The sequence below is a fragment of the Rhinopithecus roxellana genome, chromosome 5 (genome assembly GCF_007565055.1).
Source record: "Rhinopithecus roxellana isolate Shanxi Qingling chromosome 5, ASM756505v1, whole genome shotgun sequence".
NCBI lineage: Eukaryota > Metazoa > Chordata > Mammalia > Primates > Cercopithecidae > Rhinopithecus > Rhinopithecus roxellana.
Genome location: NC_044553.1, coordinates 155,043,668 through 155,067,683, shown reverse-complemented (window position 1 = coordinate 155,067,683; position 24,016 = coordinate 155,043,668). Strand labels below are relative to the sequence as shown.

The following is a 24,016-nucleotide window of genomic DNA, read 5'->3' as shown; positions in this document are numbered from 1 at the left end:
GTAGTCCCAGCTACTCGGGAGGCTGAGGCAGGAGAATGGCGTAAACCCAGGAGGCAGAGCTTGCAGTGAGCTGAGATCCGGCCACTGCACTCCAGCCTGGGCGACAGAGCCAGACTCCGTCTCAAAAAAAAAAAAAAAAAAAAAAAAAAGATTTCTTAATTCAGGTCATGGAAAAACATTTTCACTTGCAAAATCTTTTTTTCATTTTTAAGTTCAGAGTATTAGATGTCAAACAAACCAAAAAAAAAAATCTTATTTTCTATCAGAAACTAAAATCAGTAAGAAACACATGGTATGTAAAGTCCACAATTTAGAATACTACATTTGCTGAAGTTTAATTTCTATTTTGAAATATACATATACATTGCTTTAAGTAAACAGTACTATAAACTTGACTAAAACCTTAAGACTACAACTTTTCTTCTAAGATGACACCCTCTCTCCCTGCTCTATGAAATTTTTCCTTTACCCTTGGTTCTCTTTTCAACCTTTCAGTTATATTATAGATTAAACATGGATTTTGCACTACCCTGGAAAAATTACCACTATTTATGTTATTTTTTTAAATGGGTCAAATTCCACACACAACTCTACAAAAATATTTTCTCTACCAGAAGAATCCTAGCCACGTATTTATGAGTTGTATGTATAAGTATTCATAATGAAGTGTTAGAAACTCAAAGGGGCCGGGGCAGTGGCTGACCTCTGTAGTCCTGGCACTTTGGGAGGCCAAGGCAGGCAGATATCTTAAGCCCAGGAGTTTGACACTAATCTAGGCAACACGGTGAAAAGCCATCTCTACAAAAAATACAAAAAATTAGCCAGGCTTGGCGATGCCCGCCTATAGTCCCAGGTACTCGGGAGGCTGGGGTGGGAGGATCGCCTGAGCCCGGGAGGCAGAGGATACAGTGAGCTAAGATCATGCCACTGCACTCCAGTCTGGGCAACAGAGGGAGACCCTGTCTCAAAAAAAAAAAAAAAGAGGCTGGGAACACGCCTGTAATCCCAGCACTTTCGAAGGCGGAGGTGGGCAGATCATCTGAGGCCAAAAGTTTGAGACCAGCTGGTCAACATGGCAAAAGCCCATCTTTACTAAAATACAAAATTAGCTGGGTATGGTGGCACACACCTGTAATCCCAGCTACCTGAGGGGCTGAGGCAGGAGAATCAGTTGAACGCGGGAGGCAGAGGTTGCAGCGAGCCAAGATCGTGCCACTGCACTTCAGCCTGGGCAACTGAGTGAGACTGTCTCAAAAAAAAAAAAAAAAAAAAAAAAAAAAAAAAAAAGAAAGAGGTTAGCTGCAGTGGCTCACAGCTGTAATCTCAAGCACTTTGGAGGCCAAGGAAGGCGGATCACTTGAGGTCAGGAGCTCAAGACCAGAGTGGCCAACATGGAGAAACTCCGTCTCTACTAAAAATAAAAACAACAGCTGGGCATGGTAGCACCCGCCTGTAATTCCAGCTACTCAGGAGGCTGAGGCATGAGAATCCCTTGAACCTAGGAGGTGGAGGTTGCAGTGGCACCACTGCACTCTAGCGTGGGTGACAGAGTGAGACTGTTTCAATAAAGAAAGAAAAAAGAAAACCCAAAGAATGTTATTATAGAAAACTAAATAGGCCAGGCAGTGGCTCATGCCTGGAATGCTAGCACTTTGGGAGGCCAAGGAGAGAGGACTGCTTGAGGCCAGGAGTTTGAGATCAGTCTGGGCAACACAGCAAGACCCTACATATACCATTAGCTAGGTGTGAAGGGACATGCCTATAGTCCCAGCTACTTGGGAGGCTAAGGTCAGGAGGATTGCTTGAACTCAGCAATTTGAGGTTATAGTGCACTATGATGGTGTCACTGCACTCCAGCTTGAATGACAGAGCGAGACCCTGTCTCTTAAAAACAAAAACACTAAATAAACAAATATTCAGATTGAAAAATCTTTTTTAAAATACCTGAAAATCTTTTTTAAAAACTGTGGCAGAATTTCTTAAAAGGCAACAAGATTCTCAAATATGTTTAAAGCACCTTTTTTAGAGAAACATCCATCATTTCTGTGAAGAGTGTAAGCAGTTTACAATTACTGAGTTTCAGTTTTCAAATGTTCCAAACAAACAGTACTTATTTTTAAAAATCGCTTAACTCAGTTCAGTTTTTCCTGCTTCCAAATTAACTAGAAAAATAATGCAAAATCTGTTATCAATAGTCTAAAATTGACTCCACATTAAAGACTCTAAATCCACTCAAATAAGGACAGGTTACATAAGACACTTGCTGTGTTCAGTTGGCTATATACGACCAATTATTTCATACACAAAAAAGTTGCCTTACCTTGCTTTCACTGATTTCTCGTATCCACTCTTTTACCAGGTTATTTAGTTTTCCCAAAATTAAAATCCTGTTGATAAAACAATTATCAATCAAGTATTCCAGATCATTACTGATTAAGTTTCTTAAAGTTTTAAATAGGCATTCTTCCTAAATTATGATTTTTTAAGTGATCAGAGGCACAGTATATTGTAGTTAGCAAGTGCTCGCTCGCGCGCTCTCTCTCTCTCTCTCTCTATACATATACGGGCACTGTTACACTGAGTAAGGCATTCCTCTTTCTCCAGACAATTCAGTACTATAATAACCAAAAGCATTAAAATATCAGAATTATTGCTTCAAAAAAATAAATAAGTAACATCAAAATTAAGGGAAGAGAACTCTATGTAAAAAATAAAGTTTTCAGCCAGGTACGGTGGCTCACGCCTGTAATTCCAACACTTTGGGAAGCCAAGGCGGGCAGATCACCGGAGGTCAGGAGTTCGAGACCAGTTTGGCCAACATGGTGAAACTCCATCTCTACTAAAAATACAAAAAATTAGCCAGGCGTGGTGGTGGGTGCCTATAATTCCAGCTACTCGAAAGGCTGAGGCAGAAGAATCGCTTGAACCCAGGAGGCGGAGGCTGTGGTGAGCCAAGATCGCACCATTGCACTCCAGCCTGGGCAACAAGAGGAAGACTCTGTCTCAAAAAAAAAAAAAAAAAAAAAGTTTTCTCTCTTAAGTATCGCTCTTCTCCAAAAGATATATAGATCTGGGCAAACAACCCTGGCCTTCTGAGTGAGTACAGAATACCTCAAAATCAGTTTATGTTAACATTAATAAAAATTTCTGAGTTAAAAAAATATAGAATATCTATTTACCTGCGCTGCAGTTCCTCTTCCTCTTCAAAAACCCCAAAGGGTTTCAATGTCTCAATTAGTTTCTGTGTAAGTATGCAGTCAGTCTCCTTGGGGGCTGCTAAGCTGATAGGAGAAGTAATGCCATAGTGCTTCTGTGGCGGCTGTGTTTGTTGTGATCCCTGTGTTGTAACTGGACTATAAATAAAATTGGATAAAATTACTCCCAAAAGAATTCTACAATTTGAAACAAATCAGCACGACCAGAAAAACTAATTTAGTAACACACATTTCTAAACATGATTGGTTCCCTGCAATTTTTCCCCCAAAATTTTTATGACAAAAAGTGACCAAAAGCAAGTGACCAAAAAGAGAAAATTCTACTCCAAGGATTTTAACTCTGTCACTACTTAAACACTTAAGTTAGAATCCAGACCAAATACACTGCTAGAGAAAACAGTATCCAGAATATAGTAAACTTCTGAAAAATGTCACCTCTTGAAAATAAGCCAGCTTGGCCGGGCGCGGTGGCTCAAGCCTGTAATCCCAGCACTTTGGGAGGCCGAGACGGGCGAATCACGAGGTCAGGAGTTCGAGACCATCCTGGCTAACACGGTGAAACCCCGTCTCTACTAAAAAATACAAAAAGCTAGCCGGGCGAGGTGGCTGGTGCCTGTAGTCCCAGCTACTTGGGAGGCTGAGGCAGGAGAATGGCGTAAACCCGGGAGGCGGAGCTTGCAGTGAGCTGAGATCCGGCCACTGCACTCCAGCCTGGGCGACAGAGCGAGACTCCGTCTCAAAAAAAAAAAAAAAAGAAAAAAAAAGAAAATAAGCCAAAATCTGTTTCTTAAACATTGATAAACATGCTACAAAAAATGTTATTTTACCAATATAAGACATTCCCCAAATGAAACCTGGCATCTGACTCACAATGAATGAAGTTCATAGATAATGAAGCAAACAGCATAAACTTAAACAAAATTTGAAGGGAAAGAACTATATTCACCCTAGGCTTGTTAATGATCTTTTTGAGAGATTTACACTTCAATAATGATGCTAGTCTAAAAGGTTTCTTTTACACACACACAGCTACATTTTTATCCATTTTAAGATAAGTTCCAAATTTGTAAAAAGGTATATAGCATGCTTTAAATGCTTTGGAAATAAATTTGACTCAATCTTTTTTCATAATTTTTTTCATTAAATTAACTTTAAAAAATCAACACAATATTTTTAAACTAACAGTTGAATAACATACAAAACCAAGTATATGATAAGGAAAGACCCCAAATCTGGATTAGTTATTTCTCCCAAATTCCATTCCTTAAGAAATTAAGTGTGGGCCGGGCGCGGTGGCTCAAGCCTGTAATCCCAGCACTTTGGGAGGCCGAGACGGGCGGATCACGAGGTCAGGAGTTCTAGACCATCCTGGCGAACATGGTGAAACCCCGTCTCTATTAAAAATACAAAAAACTAGCCGGGCGAGGTGGCGGCGCCTGTAGTCCCAGCTACTCGGGAGGCTGAGGCAGGAGAATGGCGGGAACCCGGGAGGCGGAGCTTGCAGTGAGCTGAGATCCGGCCACTGCACTCCAGCCTGGGCGACAGAGCGAGACTCCATCTCAAAAAAAAAAAAAAAAAAAAAAAAGAAATTAAGTGTTTATAGGCCAGGTGTGGTGGCTCACACCTGTAGTCCCAGCACTTCAGGAAGCTGAAGTGGGAGAAAGGCTTGAGCCCAGGAGTCGAGGCCAGCCTGGATAACATGTTGAAACCCCGTCTCTACTAAAAAAAAAAAAAAAAAATAAATAAATTGTATTTTACACACACACACAGCTACTTTTTGTTTTTTGAGATGGAGTCTCGCTCTGCCACCCAGGCTGGAGTACAGTGGCGCGATCTCAGCTCACTGCAACCTCTGCCTTCTGGGTTCTACTGATTCTCCTGTCTCAGCCTCCCGAGTAGCTGGGATCACAGATGCATGCCATCACGCTGGCTAATTTTTGTATTTTTAGTAGAGACAGGGTTTCACCATGTTGGTCATGCTGCTCTCAAACTCCTGACCTCAAATGATCTACTCCCTTTTGCCTCCCAAAGTGCTGGGATTACAGGCATGGGCCACAAGCCCAACCACAGCTACTTTTTTACCAAGTTCTAAATACAATTTCTACTTTAAGTGTGATAATCTACATAAGCAATAAAGTGCTAAATCTAAGAATGCTATACAGATAAGGCTTATGATGCATTTACTACACAAATCCACTGGGTTCTGGTCTATACTGCGACTGCTAGACTGTTCTGTAATTTGTCTTGTGATATCAACACAGATCTAAGAATGCCAGGAAGCCCAAACTGCATGTTACTAATTAGCTGCTGGACTGCGTGTCACCTGTTTACTGTTGCCTGGTCTAGTTACATACTGTCTTAATTTTAATTCAGATTTTATAACAGCATTTACTGAATAAATATGAATCAGACATATCTCTTGCAGAAATTAATTCACGTTAGATCGTTTCCTCCTGCCCCTTTAATCTAAGCTGCATAGCTACTCGATATAATGTTAATCCACATCAGCACTAAGCATTTGCTGAAGACTTGCCCAAGCATGGTGTCTCACACTTGTAATCACAGCAAACTTTGGGAGGCCGAGGAGGGCAGATCATTTGTGGCCAGGAGTTCAAGACCAGCCCAGCCAACAAGGCGAAAACCCATTTCCACTAAAAATACAAAAATTAGCCAGGTGTGATGGCATGCTGTAATCTCAGCTACTCAGGAGGCTGAGGCAGGAGAATCGCTCTAACCCAGGAAGTGGAGGTTGCAGTGAGCCAAGGTCATGCCACTGCACTCTGGCCTGGGCAACAGAGCAAAACTCCACCTCAAAAAAAAAAAAAAAAAAGTATTTGCTGAAGACGAAATAAAAATGTTCTGTTTTCTAATCGTATGTAGCATCTCCTAAGGTTAAAATATACACATGAAGTATAACTGAATTCATAATGTCTTGGTCATTACACACAGGTTTTTTTCCCTAGTTTTATTGAGGTATCACTGACATACCAAAAATACTGAACGTAATTAATGTATATAATTTGGTTAAGTTTGGACATATGCGTACACTTGTAGTTCCATTAGCATAATCAAGGTAATAAATACATCCATTACCTCCAAAGTTTCCCTGTGTGCCCCTCTGGTTTTCTGCCGTAAGAGCACGGAACTTGAGATCACTCTTAAATTTTCAAGTGCACAATACAAACTATGCTTACCACCTATCCTAACATAATCGTATTATCTTGTGTTATTCATTGCTTCATGAGTTTTTCTTAATAAACTACAGTCTTTCACAATTATCCTGGGATTATGAATACTTTCATAAATGATTTCAACATGAGTAAAGCCAGAAAAAAAAAATGTAAAAACTTCATTTTGTCTAGGCTAGATCTGGTTCAAGCAAGGAGAGCTTTAAGTCAAGTATAAGCTGAAATCATATTTTTGTAGCCTCAAGCAATAAATCTCTATTTTTGTTTTGTGCAAGTAATATGTTTCTCTGCATTCTTTTCCATTCTCAAGGAATTAAATTCATTACCAGTTCAGTTTGGATCATTAAGAAAACAAAGAGTATCCACTGTAAGATTCCTCTATCTTTCCCATTTTTTTCTTATTCAAATCTTCAGTCTTCCATTGTCACAATAAACAACGCTTGGAAAGCTCCTATCTACTTTAACTTTCTCACTAGAACACTAGAATACAGGCCCTGATTTCTAAATGTGCACAAGATTTGCTCAGCCTAATTTGAAAAAATATTGATTACACTAACATTTTGATGGGGAAATAAATCATATGCAAGCTGGAAATTTTTATTTACTTTATTCCAAATGTAGGCACATCATCCAGCCTCAGTATTACTTTGTGTCAATATAAAACCACATGTGTTCCACCTAATTCAAGAAAGAACATATATGGGCCAGGCACCGTGGCTCATGCTTATAATCCCAATGCTTAGGGAGGCACAGCAGGGAAAAATCACTTGAGGTCAGGAATTGACCAGCCTGGGCAACATAGCGAGACACCCATCTCTATGAAAAATAAAAATTAGCTGGGCTTGGTGGCACAAGCCCGTAGTCCTCCTAGCTACTCAGGAGGCTGAGGCAGGAGGATGGCTTGAGCCCAGGAGTTTGAGATAGGAGCCCAGGAGGGAGGGAGGGAGGGAAGAAGGAAGAGAGGGAGAGATGGAGGGAAGGAGGGGATGGAAGGGGAAGGAAGGAAAGAAAGTAAAGGAAAAACTATGTAACACAGACCTACCAAATAAAAAAAAAAAAAATGCATACTCTGAAATTTACAAGATACTTGTGTATCCAATAAAAATGGCTCAGAATGAGCTTAAGGAACTAGACTAAGAATTCCAGACTCTCAGATATTTCAAACGTCCAAAATGTCCAAAGTAGAAACATTAAACATTATAACATTTTAAATGAAAGTGAAGATTTTCCATTTAACATTAGAAATTAAGTAGAATGATAAAACAGTTTAAGAAATCCTTTTGTTGCTGTTCTCCTTCCAACAAAACAAAACTATATACTCCAATATTGGGCAATTTGGAACATAAACCTCCAAAGATTAAGGATTCTTCTGCCTTATATATGAACTGACACTCTCCTGGAACCATACACCAGACAGCTACCAACCAAGAATGCAAAGTTCTTCCTCCCATTTCTGAACGCACTAGACATCTATCTATTCTAGAAACATTTTACCAGTATTTAATTTTCTTCAGATACTATTCTACTTTGAAAAATAAACTTCTATAATTTATGTAACACAAAAACGAAAAACACAAACCAGACATATAGCTGCGGTATCTGTGATTCCTTAAAATGTCTTCCTGGTTTTTAACATCAAGAACACTGTGCTTTGCTTCAGCAACTGGTCCATTTTCATCTCACCAACATAATTAGTATTCACCTTTAGGGTACTGCCTGAATTTTCAGAGTTCGACTGGCAGCCATGTATAAGCTCTCTACTCTATAAAAATATAAAAATTACTGTATTTCCTTAAGAACTACTTTTAGTAACCTAATTTTTTGCTCCATTGTGTATCTATCCTTATTCTTCCTTTTCATCCACATCTAATTGCAAACATCTTGCCAGTTTTTAATATTATGACTAAAGTATTCTTAAAAGTCTTCATCCTTTCTGGATCAGAGTTACACATAAATACATACCTATATATAATAGTACATATATGAATTCTGCCCCCTCTCAAAACCACAAAAGGCAGCCAAACACTCCTCCCCTATAAACACACCTTTTGTTACTGGTTCAAGGTACTGTATAAAGAATTTTCAGGACTCTTCTCTCCTTAGAATATGCGGAGTTTTCTTTATAATATTTAAATTATTTTCATCAAGGCAAAGTTCACATAGAACACATGCCTTTTAATTGTTTTAGCATTCTATATAACAATTCCTTTTCAACTATTCTAGTTCTGACTCTTGGCAATCTTGGTTCCAACTCCTTTCCTTCTACTCGTTTGTCACATGGTTCCACCAGGCATACTACTACTAAATATGTCTTCCTAAAATACAACTGTATACTAAAAAACTGTAACTTCTGGTAATGGCATTCAAGACAGACTACAAAGTCTGATCTCAACTCAAAAATAATCTGATAAGAAAGGGAGAAAGCAAGCCTGATTCTACTTCTGCTACTCGTCGTATTACTCTGGTTTCATTTCTGCCACTAGTTATATTATCCTTGGTAAGTTGCATCTCTGTGGATTTACCTTAGAATTATTATATCTCTTCGTTACTTTGGATAACAAACTAGGAATTTTACAATTACAGCATATAACACTAACGAGCAGTTTCCAAATACGAAAGTTTTTAGACCAAAGCTGAGACACAGGTCTTTCTTTGCCCCATTCAGGGATGTCAAGATGATTCTAATTAGGATAAATATCTAGGAACTTAGAATAGTGACATTTTTGTTGACTGTTGGCTGTTTATTTTGGCGGGATATTTGTTTCAAAAGGTTAGACATTCAACTTAACTAATACATACAATCTCAACTATCAAGAACTACCTTGGTACAGCAGTTAGAAATCTAATGCAAACAGTGCAAGTTCCTATGATTTGTTAACTGGAGTTTAATGGTCATACATTCAAATAGGAAAAGTACGATCATCTTTGCACATATAAAGATCCCATTTTAAGTCAGTGAAGACAACTATGAAATAGTCGAATGGCTTTGATTGCCCATAGTAAAATCTAAAACCCAGATGCTATTTCAAAAATATTTAAAAAGCATAAAGGCACTAAAAGATAAAAAACATTTTCAGAGCCTTAGTCAAGAAAGACACAAAACGCAAAAGCCATAAAAACAGGTTTACTTGTATCAAAACATTCCAACTTTTATATAGTAACAATATAGCACATAAGGAAAGTTAAAGCAAATGATAATAGGAGAAAATACATGCAACTTATGTCAAAACAGCAATAGTCTGAACACATAAAGAATTCTTCAATCAATTTTTTAAAAAGTTTAACTGCATATCAGGGAAGCAAATTAAGACAACCAGATTAATGAAAAACAAAATTTAATATATGTGGTAAGAATGAAAGACCAAAAAACCTCCAATGTTGGCAATGGTGTAAAAAAAAAATGAGCCCTTATCCATCACAATGAAAGCAAACTTGTTACATCATTTTAAAAAGCAATCTGGTATTTATCAAAATGAAAAATGCACATACCAATTTTAAAAGTTTGTCTAGCAACTTTATCTCCAGCGATCTATTTATTACAGAAATACTAGGACAGAAATACTAGGGCAGAAGGCTCAAACTGAAAGCCCTGAAATTGGAAGACATATTCTCTTTAATCACACATTTTTAAACTATAAAATACTACATAAAAAGCTAAATCCCCAGGCCTGGTGCAGTGGCACAGACCTGTAATACTAACACTTTGGGAGGCTGAGGCAGGAGCATCCCTTGAGTCCAGGAGTTTGAGACCAGCCTGGGCAACATAGGAAGACGCCATCTGCACAAAAAGTTTAAAAATCAGCCAGCTGTAGGGGGCATGCACCTGTAGTCCCAGTTACTCAGAAGGCTGAGGCAAGATGATCTCCTGAGCCCAGGAAGCTGAGGCTGTAGTGAGCTGTGATCACACCACTGCAATCCAGCCTGGGCGACGAGACTCCATCCCCCAAAAAAGCAAAAAACAAACAATAAAAAATATATAAATTTCCAGCCACTCCTAGAGTATGGGTGCAAAGACTGGAAGACAGACCAAAATAGGGACCCAAATTCCAGCACAACAGAAATAAGCTTGAAATGAGCAGTGTCTATGCCAGGGCTATCCCCTAAAAAGGGAGTTTGTTTGGTACTTAGTTCATTCATTTGTAAGTTAACTCTCTTGATCTCATAGGTTCTGGAATTTGAACCTTTCTCATAGAACTAACACAGAAAGGTATTCAAGGTTGTTCACTGAGCAGAGTATGCAATGAAGTAAAACTGGAAACCACCTAAATATCCATCAATAAAGAACTGGTTAATTACAGTACATGCTTACAACTTAAAACTATGCCAAAATAAAGAAACGAGATAGTACATGTAGCAGCATGTGTATCAGGACAAAAAAAAAGCAGCAGAATATAATTATGATCATAGTTGCCATCTACTGAAATTTCAACGTATCCCACATATTTACATTATTCCTAATTTTTTCTAACAACTCTTACTATTAAACTAAGAAAGAAGGCTTGATTAAGTTTACTGGACCAGAATATGAACCTAGATATCTGATTTCATAGCCTATAATAATCATCTCTATACTGAGGCACCTCTGTACATCATTTACAATACGTAGTCACATAGATAGAGTTTTTTTTATTATTATTTTTAGAGATGGGGTCTTGCTCTGTTGCCCAGGCTGAACTAAACTCTTGAGCTTAGGTGATCCTCCCTCACAGCTCAGATTACAGGCATGCACCATGACACCCAGTTATTTTTTTTTAACTATTTGTATATTACATCTATAATACATTCATAGAAACACAACCAAGCAGAATTGAGACCATAATATTTTATCTTATATTTTATAAACTTGTTTCAACTTGTTAAATTATTTAAAGTAGATATTAATAATCTTGCAAAAGTTGAAAGTCAACTAATTCTACCATTCACCATTAAATTAGAATAGTTATAGCAAGGAGGCTAAAATCACCCCCTAAAATGGCAGGGAGGGGCACCAAACAAATCCTCAAATTAAAATAATTCGCTTTTGGTTATTAGCTAAAAACTCAGTTTATGCTAATTAAAACACTATTTTGTGAAATAAACCAAGATTTTTTAAATAGCTTTTTAGTGCAATACTCCAGAAATAGTAAATCCAAAGCAAATATTGCTTTATTTATTGCTCCAGGAAGCTGCTAGGCCAACCAAGGTTATTAAATATCAACTCAATTTTCCTAAAAGCACTTTTTTCTCATCTACCTTTTGTCAGAAAGTACAGTATTTATTAGGCTGAAATGTACCAAATTCCTAAATATGCATAAAAAACAATGCTAAATAAAATCAGAAATACAAAGATGCTTAAGGTAGTCTCTGTTTTCAATGACAATCTCAAATTTAGTCTGGGATTCAGATCCTTAAACAAGTCCAAAGTAGAAGCTTGGAAAAAAAAAAAACATTAAAGAAACAAAGATAAAATCATGACTATGCCAGAAGGTTAAGGTGTACACAGTAAATGATCGGAAGGGAGAAGTGCGATCTAGACAGATGACTACTAACACACAAAAGGACAGAACATCATATTTCCATTGGTGTTTTCCTCAAACAGTTAATGTTTAAGTACTTTGCATCTCAATTTAATTTTTTTTTAACAGAGTCAGGGTCTCACCATGTTGCCCAGGCTGGTCTCAAACGCCTGGGCTCAAGCAATCCTCCCACTTTGACCTCCCAAAGTGCTGGGATTACAGGCATGAGCCACCACAGCCCGCCTATGTCTCAATGTATACAAAGCTCATCAGGCACTACTGATTAATCCCCACCTACTGATAGTAGGCATTTGGAAGAAGTTGTGGCCCATGATATTAAGAGTCAACTGTCCCAATTCATAGCTACTACTTAACAGAAAATGCTTGATGATGTGCATGATGGAGTTAAAACTGAAAGCCAAACTTGCTAATCTTGTTCTTTGGAAACCATTGGAGAGACTGCAGTAACTGACAGAAGGCACAATTCCCCATAGTACCAGGTGCTGCTGAAAGGTCTCCACCTTAACGTGCTCATTCGAAGGACATGAACAGAAAAGACACAGGGATCTCTTTAAGTATCTCACTGTGCATTAAATATTAATTCTGAGCCAAAATAATACAACCTCCTTTTTAACAAGGTATGCAGCATATAATGATAGTAGTTTAGAGGCAAGAATATTGGCAAAATAGCATATATGCTAAGAAATTAAAAGGCTGGTTAAATGGTCCACCAAGGTGTTCTGTGTAAGTGGTACTAAAAATATTTAGGCCGGGTGCGGTGGCTCAAGCCTGTAATCCCAGCACTTTGGGAGGCCGAGGCGGGCGGATCACGAGGTCAGGAGATCGAGACCATCCTGGCTAACACGGTGAAACCCCGTCTCTACTAAAAAAATACAAAAAACTAGCTGGGCGAGGTGGCGGGCGCCTGTAGTCCCAGCTACTCGGGAGGCTGAGGCAGGAGAATGGCGTAAACCCGGGAGGCGGAGCTTGCAGTGAGCTGAGATCTGGCCACTGCACTCCAGCCTGGGTGGCAGAGCGAGACTCCGTCTCAAAAAAAAAAAAAAAAAAAAAAAAAAAAAAAATATATTTAGACCCCACTATATTCTTAAAAATGTACTGCAGGTGGGCCATCCAGTCAATAGTTAGTAAAGCAGTAGCAGAGGCTCAAAGATGACATAATAGTTTGTTTACGCTCAAGGAGAATAAAGCATGTATGATAAAGCCCAAGGCCAAACTGAAAATTCAAGGTTGCTTACGCACAGAAAGGGTACTTGCTATTCAATTCCTACAATAGCCAAGTTATTTTTCCTCACTTCATAAGGATACTTCCAACTGCCCCTTTGCACACAAGTGCATGTATTTGTGTGTGTATGTCCCTCTCTCTCATATGGCTAGGAGAAACTTAAAAAAAAAAAAAGTTGAATTGTGCACTCCTACATCAACTTGCCAAGTACAACTTGAAAATGAAAGAAACGTAAATTTAATAAAGTATGAAACAGGACCTGAAAAAGTATGAAAGAGTGTGAAAATGTATCAGAAAATAGTCATAATCATAGTAAGTCATAGTACTACAGACACTAATTTCAGGAAATGCAATTTAAATGTTTCTAAGGATCAAAATGACAGAAACACTGTACTTGATCAACCCAAAAATTATAAAAACTGACATAAAATGCAAGAAGCCAATTTCTGGACAAAATATAGAGGGAATACAAATTTGAAAAATAATTATGTAACAAAAGAGGAAGAAAGAAATCTAACAGAATGCCTCTATTTTTTCTTCCCAAATCCTGAAGTTTCCACAAATGAGATTGCTATACAGTTCAGCAGGCCTACATACAATCCAAAGATTAAAAAAAAAAAAAGGCAACTCCCACAAAAGGTACTGGCCACAAAGTGGGGTCTGTAAGTGGCAAATCTGTGCATGGCTTTAAATAAGAATATATACACAAATAAAGTCACTAAAAGTATAGTCGTGTGCCACATAACAGCATTTTTCAGTCAAGCACAGACCACATATAGAACAATGGTCCCGTAACAGTATAAGACCGTATTTTTACTATTCCTTTTGTGTTTACATACATTTAGATACACAAATGCTTCCTAATGTATTACAACTACCTACAGTATTCAGTACAGTAACACGCTGTACAGGTTTACAGCCTAGGAGCAACAGGCCGTAATCACCCAGCCAAGGTGCATAGTAGGCTATACCATTTAGGTTTGTGTAAGTACACTGTTCCCACAGTAAAATCACCTAACACATTTTTTCAGAATCCAATCATTAAGCGATGCATAAGATCTCAGGTTCTATAGCATGTTACATTCTGTGTATACTACAAGTATATACTATGTTACTTTGGTTTATATACTTTCATATGTATTTTTCACTACGTAAATACTTTGAGATTTAAATGTTATACACACAAAAAACTTGAGCTTGAAAATTATTTCTACTTGAAACTACATAGAGATTCCAACTGGCCAGGTGTGGTGGCTCATGCCTGTAATCTCAGCATTTTGGGAGGCCAAGGTGGGATTGTTTGAGCCCAGGAGTTTGAGACCAGCCTGGGCAACGTGGCAAAACACTCTCACACAATAAAAAATACAAAAAATAGCCACATGTGGTGCTGCATGCCTGTAGTCCCAGATACTCAGGAGGCTGAGGTGGGAGGATCCCTTGAGCCTGGGAGGTCAAGCCTGCAGTGAGCCATGATTGCACAACTGCATTCCAGCCTGGGTAACAGTGACACCCTGTCTCACAAATAAAGACTCCAACTGAGCTAATCACACATGGTTCCCTACAGTGTCCACAGGAAATGGTATAGTGTACTGGAATGAGAATGGAATATGGAATCCAGAGCTGATTTAATCCCCAGTCTACAATTTAGTACCTTTATGACCTTGGTCAGGTATTCTTTTGAGCCTCAACTTTAACCAACTTTTAGGGGAACCAATTACCTCCTATAATGTTGCTGCTTTGTAAATCATAAACTGGCATTGTCCAATTATTTAAAAGCTGCTAGGTAATTAGAACCCTGAACATACAGAATAAAAGAGATACACATACCCTCCCAAAATGAAAACTAGCTAAGAAGTCAAATGGTCTCATTTTACCTGAAAGAAGCTAGCTTTATAAACTTGCCTAGATAAAACTAAAGATGAAATTTAATTGTAATGTTAACCTAAAGTTGACTTAGTTAACCAGGAATAGAATGTTCTGATGAGTCAAAACATTTTTAAAGTTGTTATCAAGCCAGAACTGGCTTCTGCCTTAAGAAGGTGAGGAAAACAATCAGGGATAGGAACTGAGTAGGCTCATAAATTTACTCAACTCCCATACCTTGCCTTCCAACTTCTCTACCAAAAAATATGAACTGAAAATATGTTTCAGGTAAAACACCACATCTCAAAACCATAATCAACATTTACTGAGCAGCAATTCACTATAAAAACTCCAAATTTTAAAATCTGAGAATCAAAATCTCAGTTCTGTTATCTTTCCTAAAGGTTATCTAATACATTGTTTTTCACTGACAACAACAAAAAAATTTTATTTAAAAATTTTTAAATTTAAAACAGAGGGTTGGGGTGGAGTGGGGTGCATGTCCATTCCCAGACAGTGTTCAGAAAACTGCCAGAGACCGGGTGTGGTGGGACTGTAATCCCAGCACTTTGGGAGCCCAATGCAGGCAGATCACCTGAAGTCAGGAATTTGAGACCAGACTGGCCAATACGGTGAAATCCTGTCTCTACTAAAAATACAAAAATTAGCCGGACGTGGTGGCACAGGCCTATAATCCCAGCTACTCGGTAGGCTGAGGCAGGAGAATTGCTTGAACCTGGGATGTGGGGGTTGCAGTGAGCCGAGCTAGCACCACTACACTCCAGCCTGGGCAACAGAGCAAGACTCCATCTCAAAAAAAACAAAAAAACACCAGAGGTGCTGCATGGGCAGCTCACACCACCACTGAAAAGCCTACTTCATCTTGGGGCAGCTGTTCTCAATTAGGATTTCTCAAGTTTTCAAACATTTTGGTCTCAGGACCCCTTTACAACTCTTAAAATGTACTGAGCACTCCAAAGAGCTCTTACTTACATGCATTATGCTTACCAATATCCACTGCATTGGAAATTATAACTGAAAACCTTGTATTTATTCATTTAAATAGCAAGAAACTCATTACATGTTAACATGCTTTAAAAAACTGTTTTCCAAAACAAAAAATTTAGTAAGAATGGCATGCTTTTGCATTTCTGTAAATCTCTTTAATTCTGGCTAAACCAAAGATGGCTGGATTCTCATAGCTGCTTCTGCACTCAATCTGTTGCAATAAATTGTTCTAGTTGAAGCATATGAAGAAAACTTGGCATCAAACCAATATTATAACTGTTTCTTTTTGTTTTGTGGAGACGGCTATGTCACCCAGGCTGGTCTTGAACTTATAGGCTCAAACAATCCTCCCACCTTGGCCTCCTATAGTGCTGGGAGCAACACTGTAATTGGAAAAGAGCAGTATTTAGTCTTTTCAATTAATTATGGGTAGTCTTCTTTGATACTACACCAGAACTCCCCAAGTGGTAGTTTTGCAAAGATTAGTTACAATATGAAAGTTAAAACCCTATTAATAAACCCTCGGTACTCTGTTGCATTAAAATCTGGTTTGCCTTGCACTCTGACTGTACCCTTGAACGCATATACGATTTTATTACATCACAAATGGCCATTTGGAACATACGGGTTCACTGAATTATACAGGCCTACCAAATATTAAAAAACGTTATTTTATTTTATTTTTTTTTGAGACGGAGTCTCGCTCTGTCACCCAGGCTGGAGTGCAGCGGCCTGATCTCAGCTCACTGCAAGCTCCGCCTCCCGGGTTCACGCCATTCTCCTGCCTCAGCCTCCCGAGTAGCTGGGACTACAGGCGCCGCCACCTCGCCCGGCTATTTTTTTTGTATTTTTAGTAGAGACGGGGTTTCACCATGTTAGCCAGTATGGTCTCGATCTCCTGACCTCGTGATCTGCCCGTCTCGGCCTCCCAAAGTGCTGGGATTACAGGCTTGAGCCACCGCGCCCGGCCAAAAACGTTATTTTTTTAAGCACACATTATACAGCATTGAAACTACATGCATTAATCCACCAATGCCAGCAGAAACATCTTTTAAGTATTGGGAAAAACTGTCAAGCTCGTGATGGAAAAGCAAGCTTTCTAAAATTCTATATTTTGCTTGAAAGCTCAAATTTTTCACTGGCCAGGAATACAGTCAGTTGTTTACCTTGAAGTGACAGACTCGCTTTATTCTCATGTAAGTCTCCTAAATACTCAAATATGAATATCCACAGTTCATCACTTGTTCTTTCAGATAAAAATGGAGCTCCATGAAAACACCAGCTTAGCTCACAAATCAACATACAAGTGCTCCTCAAAACCACCATTTTACTCCCCAGTATACAGCTTCACAACTACTTTCCATGGTCACAGTACATTAAAAAGATAAAGTGTCAAGATTTGATAAAATTAACCTCCTTTTACTGTTTCATCAAAAGCTTTTTAAAACTATGAGTGTGCAGTCTTTAAGAAATAAAATGTCGGCCGGGTATGGTGGCTCCCGCCTGTAATCCCAGCACTTTGGGAGGCCGAGGTGGGCAGATCACGAGGTCAGGAGATCGAGACCATCCTGGCCAACACGGTGAAACCTCGTCTCTACTAAAAATACAAAAATTAGCTGGGCGTGGTGGCTGGCGTACACCTGTAGTCCCAGCTACTCTGAAAGCTGAGGCAAGAGAATCGCTTGAACCCGGGAGGTGGAGGTTGCAGTAAGCCGAGATTGGGCCATTGCAGTCCAGCCTATCGACAGAGCGAGACTCTGTCAAGAACAAAAGAATGAAGGAACGGACGAACGGACAACAGCAAGAATGGAGGGAGGGAGGGAGGAAGGAAATGACTATATACAATACCGGATCTCTGCCTTGATTGTTCCTATGATGGATACAGCATTTCCCACCACTGCTTTTGCACTATAAGTACAAATGTTGAAAGACAAAACATCTCAGTAACATGAAAACTGTTTTAACATTATATACCCTCTTTAAGATCTCAGTGGTCCCCCTCCCCAAGCATCCACAGATCACGCTCTGGGAAGCACAGAACATCCACCAGCAGGTACCGGTTCTGCTTGTTATGGTGATGTAAAACTACTCCAATTCCCTCTTTTTTGTGCAGCACCCGCAAATATTTGAGAGGAAAGCTATTGTCTCACCTAAGTCTTGCAGTAACTCTTTTTGGTAACTTCGACAACATTCTATGCATGAGGCATATAATGCTACTGATACTGGTTACTCTTACTTTACACCTTTTTATCATACGTCTGATACTCGGAACTGAGCTGATGCCAAAAATATCTGACCAACACAGAGTAGGGCAGAAATATATCTAATTTCCATAAGGACATCACACTTTTTGTTAATGCCGTAGTTCTCAACCAGATTTTGCACCCCAGGGCACATCTGGCAATATGTGGAGACATTTTTGGTTGTCATTACTGGGGAAATGGAGGGGTGGAGCTCCTGGAATCCAGTAGGTAGAAGCCAAGGATGTTGTTAAACAAACTACAATACACAGGACAGGCACCTGCAAGGAATGAATCTGGCATAAATGTCAATAATGACTAGGTGAGAAACTCTGTTTAATGGATCCACAGACTATCAAAACTTTCAGAAGGTTTACCACCATAGCTCTTAAATCAGACTATAATCTTTTCAAAAGTATGTTTGTAGCTACATATGAAATCTAGACAAAATATGGACCCTTGATCAAAATGTTCTGTAATATCCTAAAATTCGATAATTTTGATTTAAATTCATTCTGACAACTCACCTAGGGTCCATGCCCCAATGCCACTCACCCATCCAAATTTAACATTAGGACAGGTGTACCAAAAATGAAAATCAAACACAATATAGCGGGGAAATCACAATCCAACACATCAAAAATACAAAATTTATGACAGTGTGACAGCAGTACATGAAAAACCAAGCAAATTCATGAGGAAGAAGCCCTATTTTTCTTTAATTCTTTGGTCTCTCTACTGTTCACTATAGTAATTATGGTATACTTAGTTTTTGAGTCTCTCTTTGTCGCCCAGGCTGGAACGAAGTGGCATGATCAAGGCTCACTGCAGCCTCGGTCTCCTGGGGCTCAAGCAATCCTCCCACCTCAACCTCCCAAGTAACTGGGATTACAGGCATGAGCCACCACGCCCAGCTAATTTATGTGTTTTTTTGTAGCGATTAAGTTTTGCTATGCTGCCCAGGCTGATCTCAAACTCCTGGCCTCAAGCGATTTACCCGCCTGGGCCTCCCAAAGTTCTGGGATTACAGGCGTGAGGCACCGCGCCTGGCCCCGTCTTCCATTTTACACACTTGAACGAACACACGAAGAATCTGAAATACCTAAGGTCTTTCACAGAAATGTATACCTTCCCTCTTCAAAGAATGTTGGGGGAAAAGTAGGTATAAAAGTACTTTTAATTCCTAGAAATAAGACACAAAATTACTTAATGTTATTTCTTCATTGAAGCCTTTTAAGGTGTACATCTATTATTTTTAATGCTAGTATGATTACAAGAAAAAGAAGTCCCTTTTCAAAGACAGCAAAATGTTAACTGTTAATAACGCTGTCATCACATGACATCACTGCAAACATTTATTTCCTACTGAACTGAGAACCACCACAAAAATCTTGCTTAGACTCAGTTCTCCTAGGGTCTCTTACCATTCCATGAAAGGGAAAAAAATCGATAAACAGAAACCATGCAGATTCCAAGATTTTAGACATGTATAGTTAATTAAGTCTAACAAACGTTTTCATCACAGATGTGATAAACTTAATAACATTAAGGAGGTGGGTGGGAGCCATGAAAAATCATTTTAAAATACATAAATTTCGATAGAAGTCATGAGGGTCTGTGTCAAAGTTAAAGTCTCACCTGTAAAGAAACACATCGACACACACACACATGTAATTGTAAAACTACAATCGGTGATTATGTGCAAAAGAAATTATCCTTACTTAAAAAAAAAAACAGATCTGAGTTACTACATTCGACGTCTAGAAACCACAAAAATCTTTATTCTGAATTTAACCAAAACTTTGACTGTCAATTACATGTTGCGTTTTGAGGCTAAGATGAAGAAAACGCGGTCCCTGGTCTCAAAGAGGCACTCTTACGCTTCAATCTTCAAAAATGGAAGAAATGCGGTCTCACTATCTAGGCCTCTACAATGCTGTATATTTGCAGAAAAAAAAATCCGTAATCTACTGGCAATGAGCTGCCAAATTATATCTCATTATCAGAAAGGGGGAGGGGAGAAAAAAACTTTTTAAAAACGCTCTAAGAAAAGAAAAACGCGTAGTGGGATTAGAAAGCATAGAGACTAGCTTTAAGCCTTACAACCAGGAAAAAAAAAAAAAAGTATCACCAGAGACAGAGAAAGAAGGAAGCAGAATGAAACCCGGTTACCCCATCAAAACAAAACAGGGAAAGCAATACGTAAGTCGTTTCGGAAGAGGGCACCCTGGGAAGTGCCCCCTTCTCCGACCGACCGTGAATGCTAGGGAGGACTGGGGCGGAGGTGGAGGCAGGGGGACTCAACGCTCAAAGCTGGGCTTTTAACTCGTGCTCCTACATTCAGACAAGGTCAGTGGAAAGGAGCTAACTCTGGCGCACAACACAGGCATCTGGAAATGAAAGAGAGTGAGCAAGATGAGGCAGACCAGGAACAGAAAAGCAACATCGAATGGGCCCGAGGGGCGCCGAGAGCAAGCCCGAACCCCCAGTGCTGATCCCGCGTGGAGCAGGGTCTCGGTTCCCTGCCGCCAGGCAATGTTTTGTTTTGGGGTTGTTTTGGTTTTCTTTGTGGACGGGGCGGAGAAGCTGGAGTGGCCGGGCTAGTTAGAGGTTCCTCCAGCTCTTCCGGAAGGGGAAGGCCCCCGGCCCGACGGCAGCTGACCCAGCCAGGAAGGGTCGGGGTACGCGGGAACCCAGCACACGGGAGAAGTGCGGCGGCGAGCGGACGAGGAAACAGGAAGGTCCCCAGTCCTGCCTGCCTCCTACCGGGGGGAGGGTCGGGCTCGCGTGCCACCCTCTCCGCCTACCCCTTCCCCTTCCCGGACGCCCCCCAAAGGCCCAGCCGGCGAGCGAAAGAAAACAGAATACAAATTACTTACAACGGCATCGTCTCCTGCGCCGGCACCGCCCAGTCACTTCCCCCCCGCAACCGCCGCCACTGCCGCCCTGGGCATGATCCACTGAGGCGGGAGGGAGGGGGGGCCTGCCTCAGCCCTGGGTCCAACCCCTCTCCCGCACCGCTCCCGCCGCTTTAAGCGCTTCTCCTCCTTCCCCTTCGTCCTAACATGGCGCCCGAGCGCTACCACAGCAACGTTCTAGAACTGCTGACGCCACCACGCACGCCGTGCGCGCGCCTGCGCACCAGCGCCGTCCGCCGCGAAGCCTCACGGGAAGCGGAGTTCTTACGGCCGCCGGCGGCCGGGCAATTACCACGCCGGTCTTCTCACGCTTAGTGGTGGGTGTCAGATGGTGAAAGGGAACGGTCAGGGAGGCTCCGGGAGGTGAGTTGTGCCTTGGGCGGGGACGCTGTCATGGGCAGTGCGGCGTGGACGGCGCAAGGAAGAACCCGGAGAGATCCCAAGCCCACGAGGCGCCGCTTCCGGCGCGTTGTGAGGTCCCACTTTTCCCGCCGCCTGAGGTCGCGGCGGCTGCTCTTTCGTGGAGCGGAGTCCCTGAAGGCGCTGCCAGAGGGCTGAGGCACCCACGCGTGCACCGTGTGTACCCCACAGCGCGGCGCTTAGAACGCCTCGCATGAGTCGCTACCTTGGGTTGGAACCGGTTACTCAGCCGCTTCGTACTCGACTGCAAAGTAACAAGTACTTTACCGGGCAGCGGTGCCGGCCGCGTGTGATACGGCGAGAGGTCTTATCCCAGAGCCGACGAAAACATGTCCCCAGTACTCCTTTTCCCTCCAGACTGCGTTCCACCCAGTGGACCCAGAGGGAGTTTTCCGTCTGTTTTAACACCAGTGTATTCCTGATGCCTGACCCAGGCGCTGAAATATTTGTTGAGCTAATAAATGTGTAGGTTGGGGCTGTGAGGACAGTTCCCGAATTCTGGAACATGGGCTGATTTTACTTTTGAACAAATGATGCACTGAAACTTCCTGACAGAGCTGACCTGTTTTATAGGAACATCAATGGCAGTCACCGCTGGCATTTTAGCAAAGGCTGTCTTGGTCGTAATTTTCCCTTGACTGTGTTTCCAGCCCGTAATCTATCTCAGGTGGGACCTGGAAGCCTACCTTCTCGCGACCTCTCGGCAAAAGTGTGAGAAAGTGTTTGAGGCAGAGCCTCCTCTCTCAGATGCCCTCCATCTGCGAATTAGAACGAATTATAAGTTCTACGGTGTCACATAGGGGGTTAGTGGAGAGGAGGAGGGAAAGAATCAAATACAGGACGCTGCATTAACCAAAGTTTTAAACTCTAAATGTAATAATACGCATTTGTGAGGCCTCAGGAAGTTTCACAAAGGGCTTTCCCTTTTTTCACAGAAGGTCTAGTAGGACTAGTGACTCCGAGTGGGAAAAGCACAGGACCTGTCCTTAAACCTGCCCTGTCCATTAGGTAGCCCCTTGGCCACTTAGGGCCACTGAGCACTTGAAATGAGGCTAGTCCGTTTAGGATGCACTGAAAGTGCAAAATACGCATGGGTGTCAGTTCGAGGAATGTGAAATACCTCTTTTTGTATTGATTGCACATTGAAATATTTTGGATATATTGCAGTAAAGAAAATGTAAACCGGGCACGGTGCCTCACACCTGTGATCCAGCACTTTAGGAGGCTGAGGTGGGAGGATCGCTTGAGCAGGAGTTAGAGACCAACCTGGGCAATACAGGGAAACCCCTGTCTCTACAAAAAGTAAAAAAAAAATTAGCTGGGCATGGTAGTACGTGCCTGTGGTCCCAGTTACTCTGAAGGCTGAGGTAGGAGGATTGCTGGAGTGGGAGGTGGAGGCTGCCGTGAGTCATCATCTCACTGCTGCACTCCAGCCTGCGTGACACGAGACCTTGTCTCAAAAAATGTATATATATATATATACTATTAAAATTAATTTTACCTATTTTTTTAAATGTGATGACTAGGAAATTTTAAGTTATATATGTGGCCTTCATTTCCATTAAATAGTGCTTATTTGGAAACAGACTTATGTTTGATTCTCATTTCTTCCAGTTAGTCTTGTTTCCTTTTGTCATCAAGGTGGCTTTGGCTGGGGACCCAGCAGCATAGTTGTCCCTAAAAGACTGAAAATCTGACATCCAGAAAATTCAATAATGTATTAAGGCTGTGGACTTAAAAGCTGCTTATAAAGATATGCCCTGGGGCCTGGCACAGTGGCTCATCCACATCTGTAATCCCAGCTCTTTGGGAGGCAGAAGATTCCTTGAACTCCGGAGTTCTAGACCACCCTGGGCAACATGGCAAGACCTTGTCTCTATTAAAAAAAAAAAAAAAATCAAAAAAATTAGCTGGGCTTGGTGGCACACACCTGTAGTCCCGGTTACTTGGGAGGCTGAGGTTGGGAGGATCACCTGAGGCAAGGAAGTCGAGACTGCAGTGATCCCTGATCGTGCCACTGCACTCTAGCTTGGCAACAGAACAAGACCTTGTCCAAAAAAAAAATGCACTAATGATGTACTTTATGAATAAAAGAATGGGACTTTTTCAGCTTATGTTGTCCTCTGCCAGGCATCTCAGAAGGCAGTGAAGAGAGGGACGCTAAACATCCATGCTTTTGGTCTATAATTGCTTCAAACTATTTTTGTTTCAGCCTTCCATAGAATGAGGCCGCTAGATAGCCAGCTGATGAATATTTAGTACCTAGAATGTGCTAGATACCACGCTACTTGCCTAAGACATTTAAAAGGAACAATAGCGAGGGTTGAGGATGGAGTCAAGGTAGACTTCATGTTAAGAGGTCACTTCAGACATGTCCTGATATGTTAGGGTTTGGTAAGTGGACAGAAGGAGTAGAAGGGCATCTC

General features: G+C 40.9%; 1 protein-coding gene across 6 annotated transcripts in view; it reads right to left on the bottom strand.

Moving 5' to 3' along the window:
- The window catches only part of PAPOLA (poly(A) polymerase alpha), a 66,215-nt gene extending 44,862 nt beyond the window's left edge, over positions 1 to 21,353 (bottom strand). For 3 of the 6 annotated variants that reach the window (XM_030929883.1, XM_030929884.1, XM_030929885.1), the window contains exons 1-4: positions 21,132 to 21,343; positions 17,861 to 17,920; positions 3,180 to 3,353; positions 2,321 to 2,387 (exon numbers count right to left, since the gene is read on the bottom strand). In XM_030929883.1, coding sequence (XP_030785743.1) covers positions 2,321 to 2,387; positions 3,180 to 3,353; positions 17,861 to 17,920; positions 21,132 to 21,139 — 309 coding nt within the window. In that variant the 5' untranslated portion in view covers positions 21,140 to 21,343. Of the gene's footprint in view, positions 1 to 2,320; positions 2,388 to 3,179; positions 3,354 to 17,860; positions 17,921 to 21,131 lie in introns of all 6 variants that reach the window. The other 3 variants (XM_010353679.2, XM_010353680.2, XM_010353681.2) reach the window with 1 other exon arrangement.
- Between the last annotated feature and the right edge of the window lie 2,663 nt (positions 21,354 to 24,016).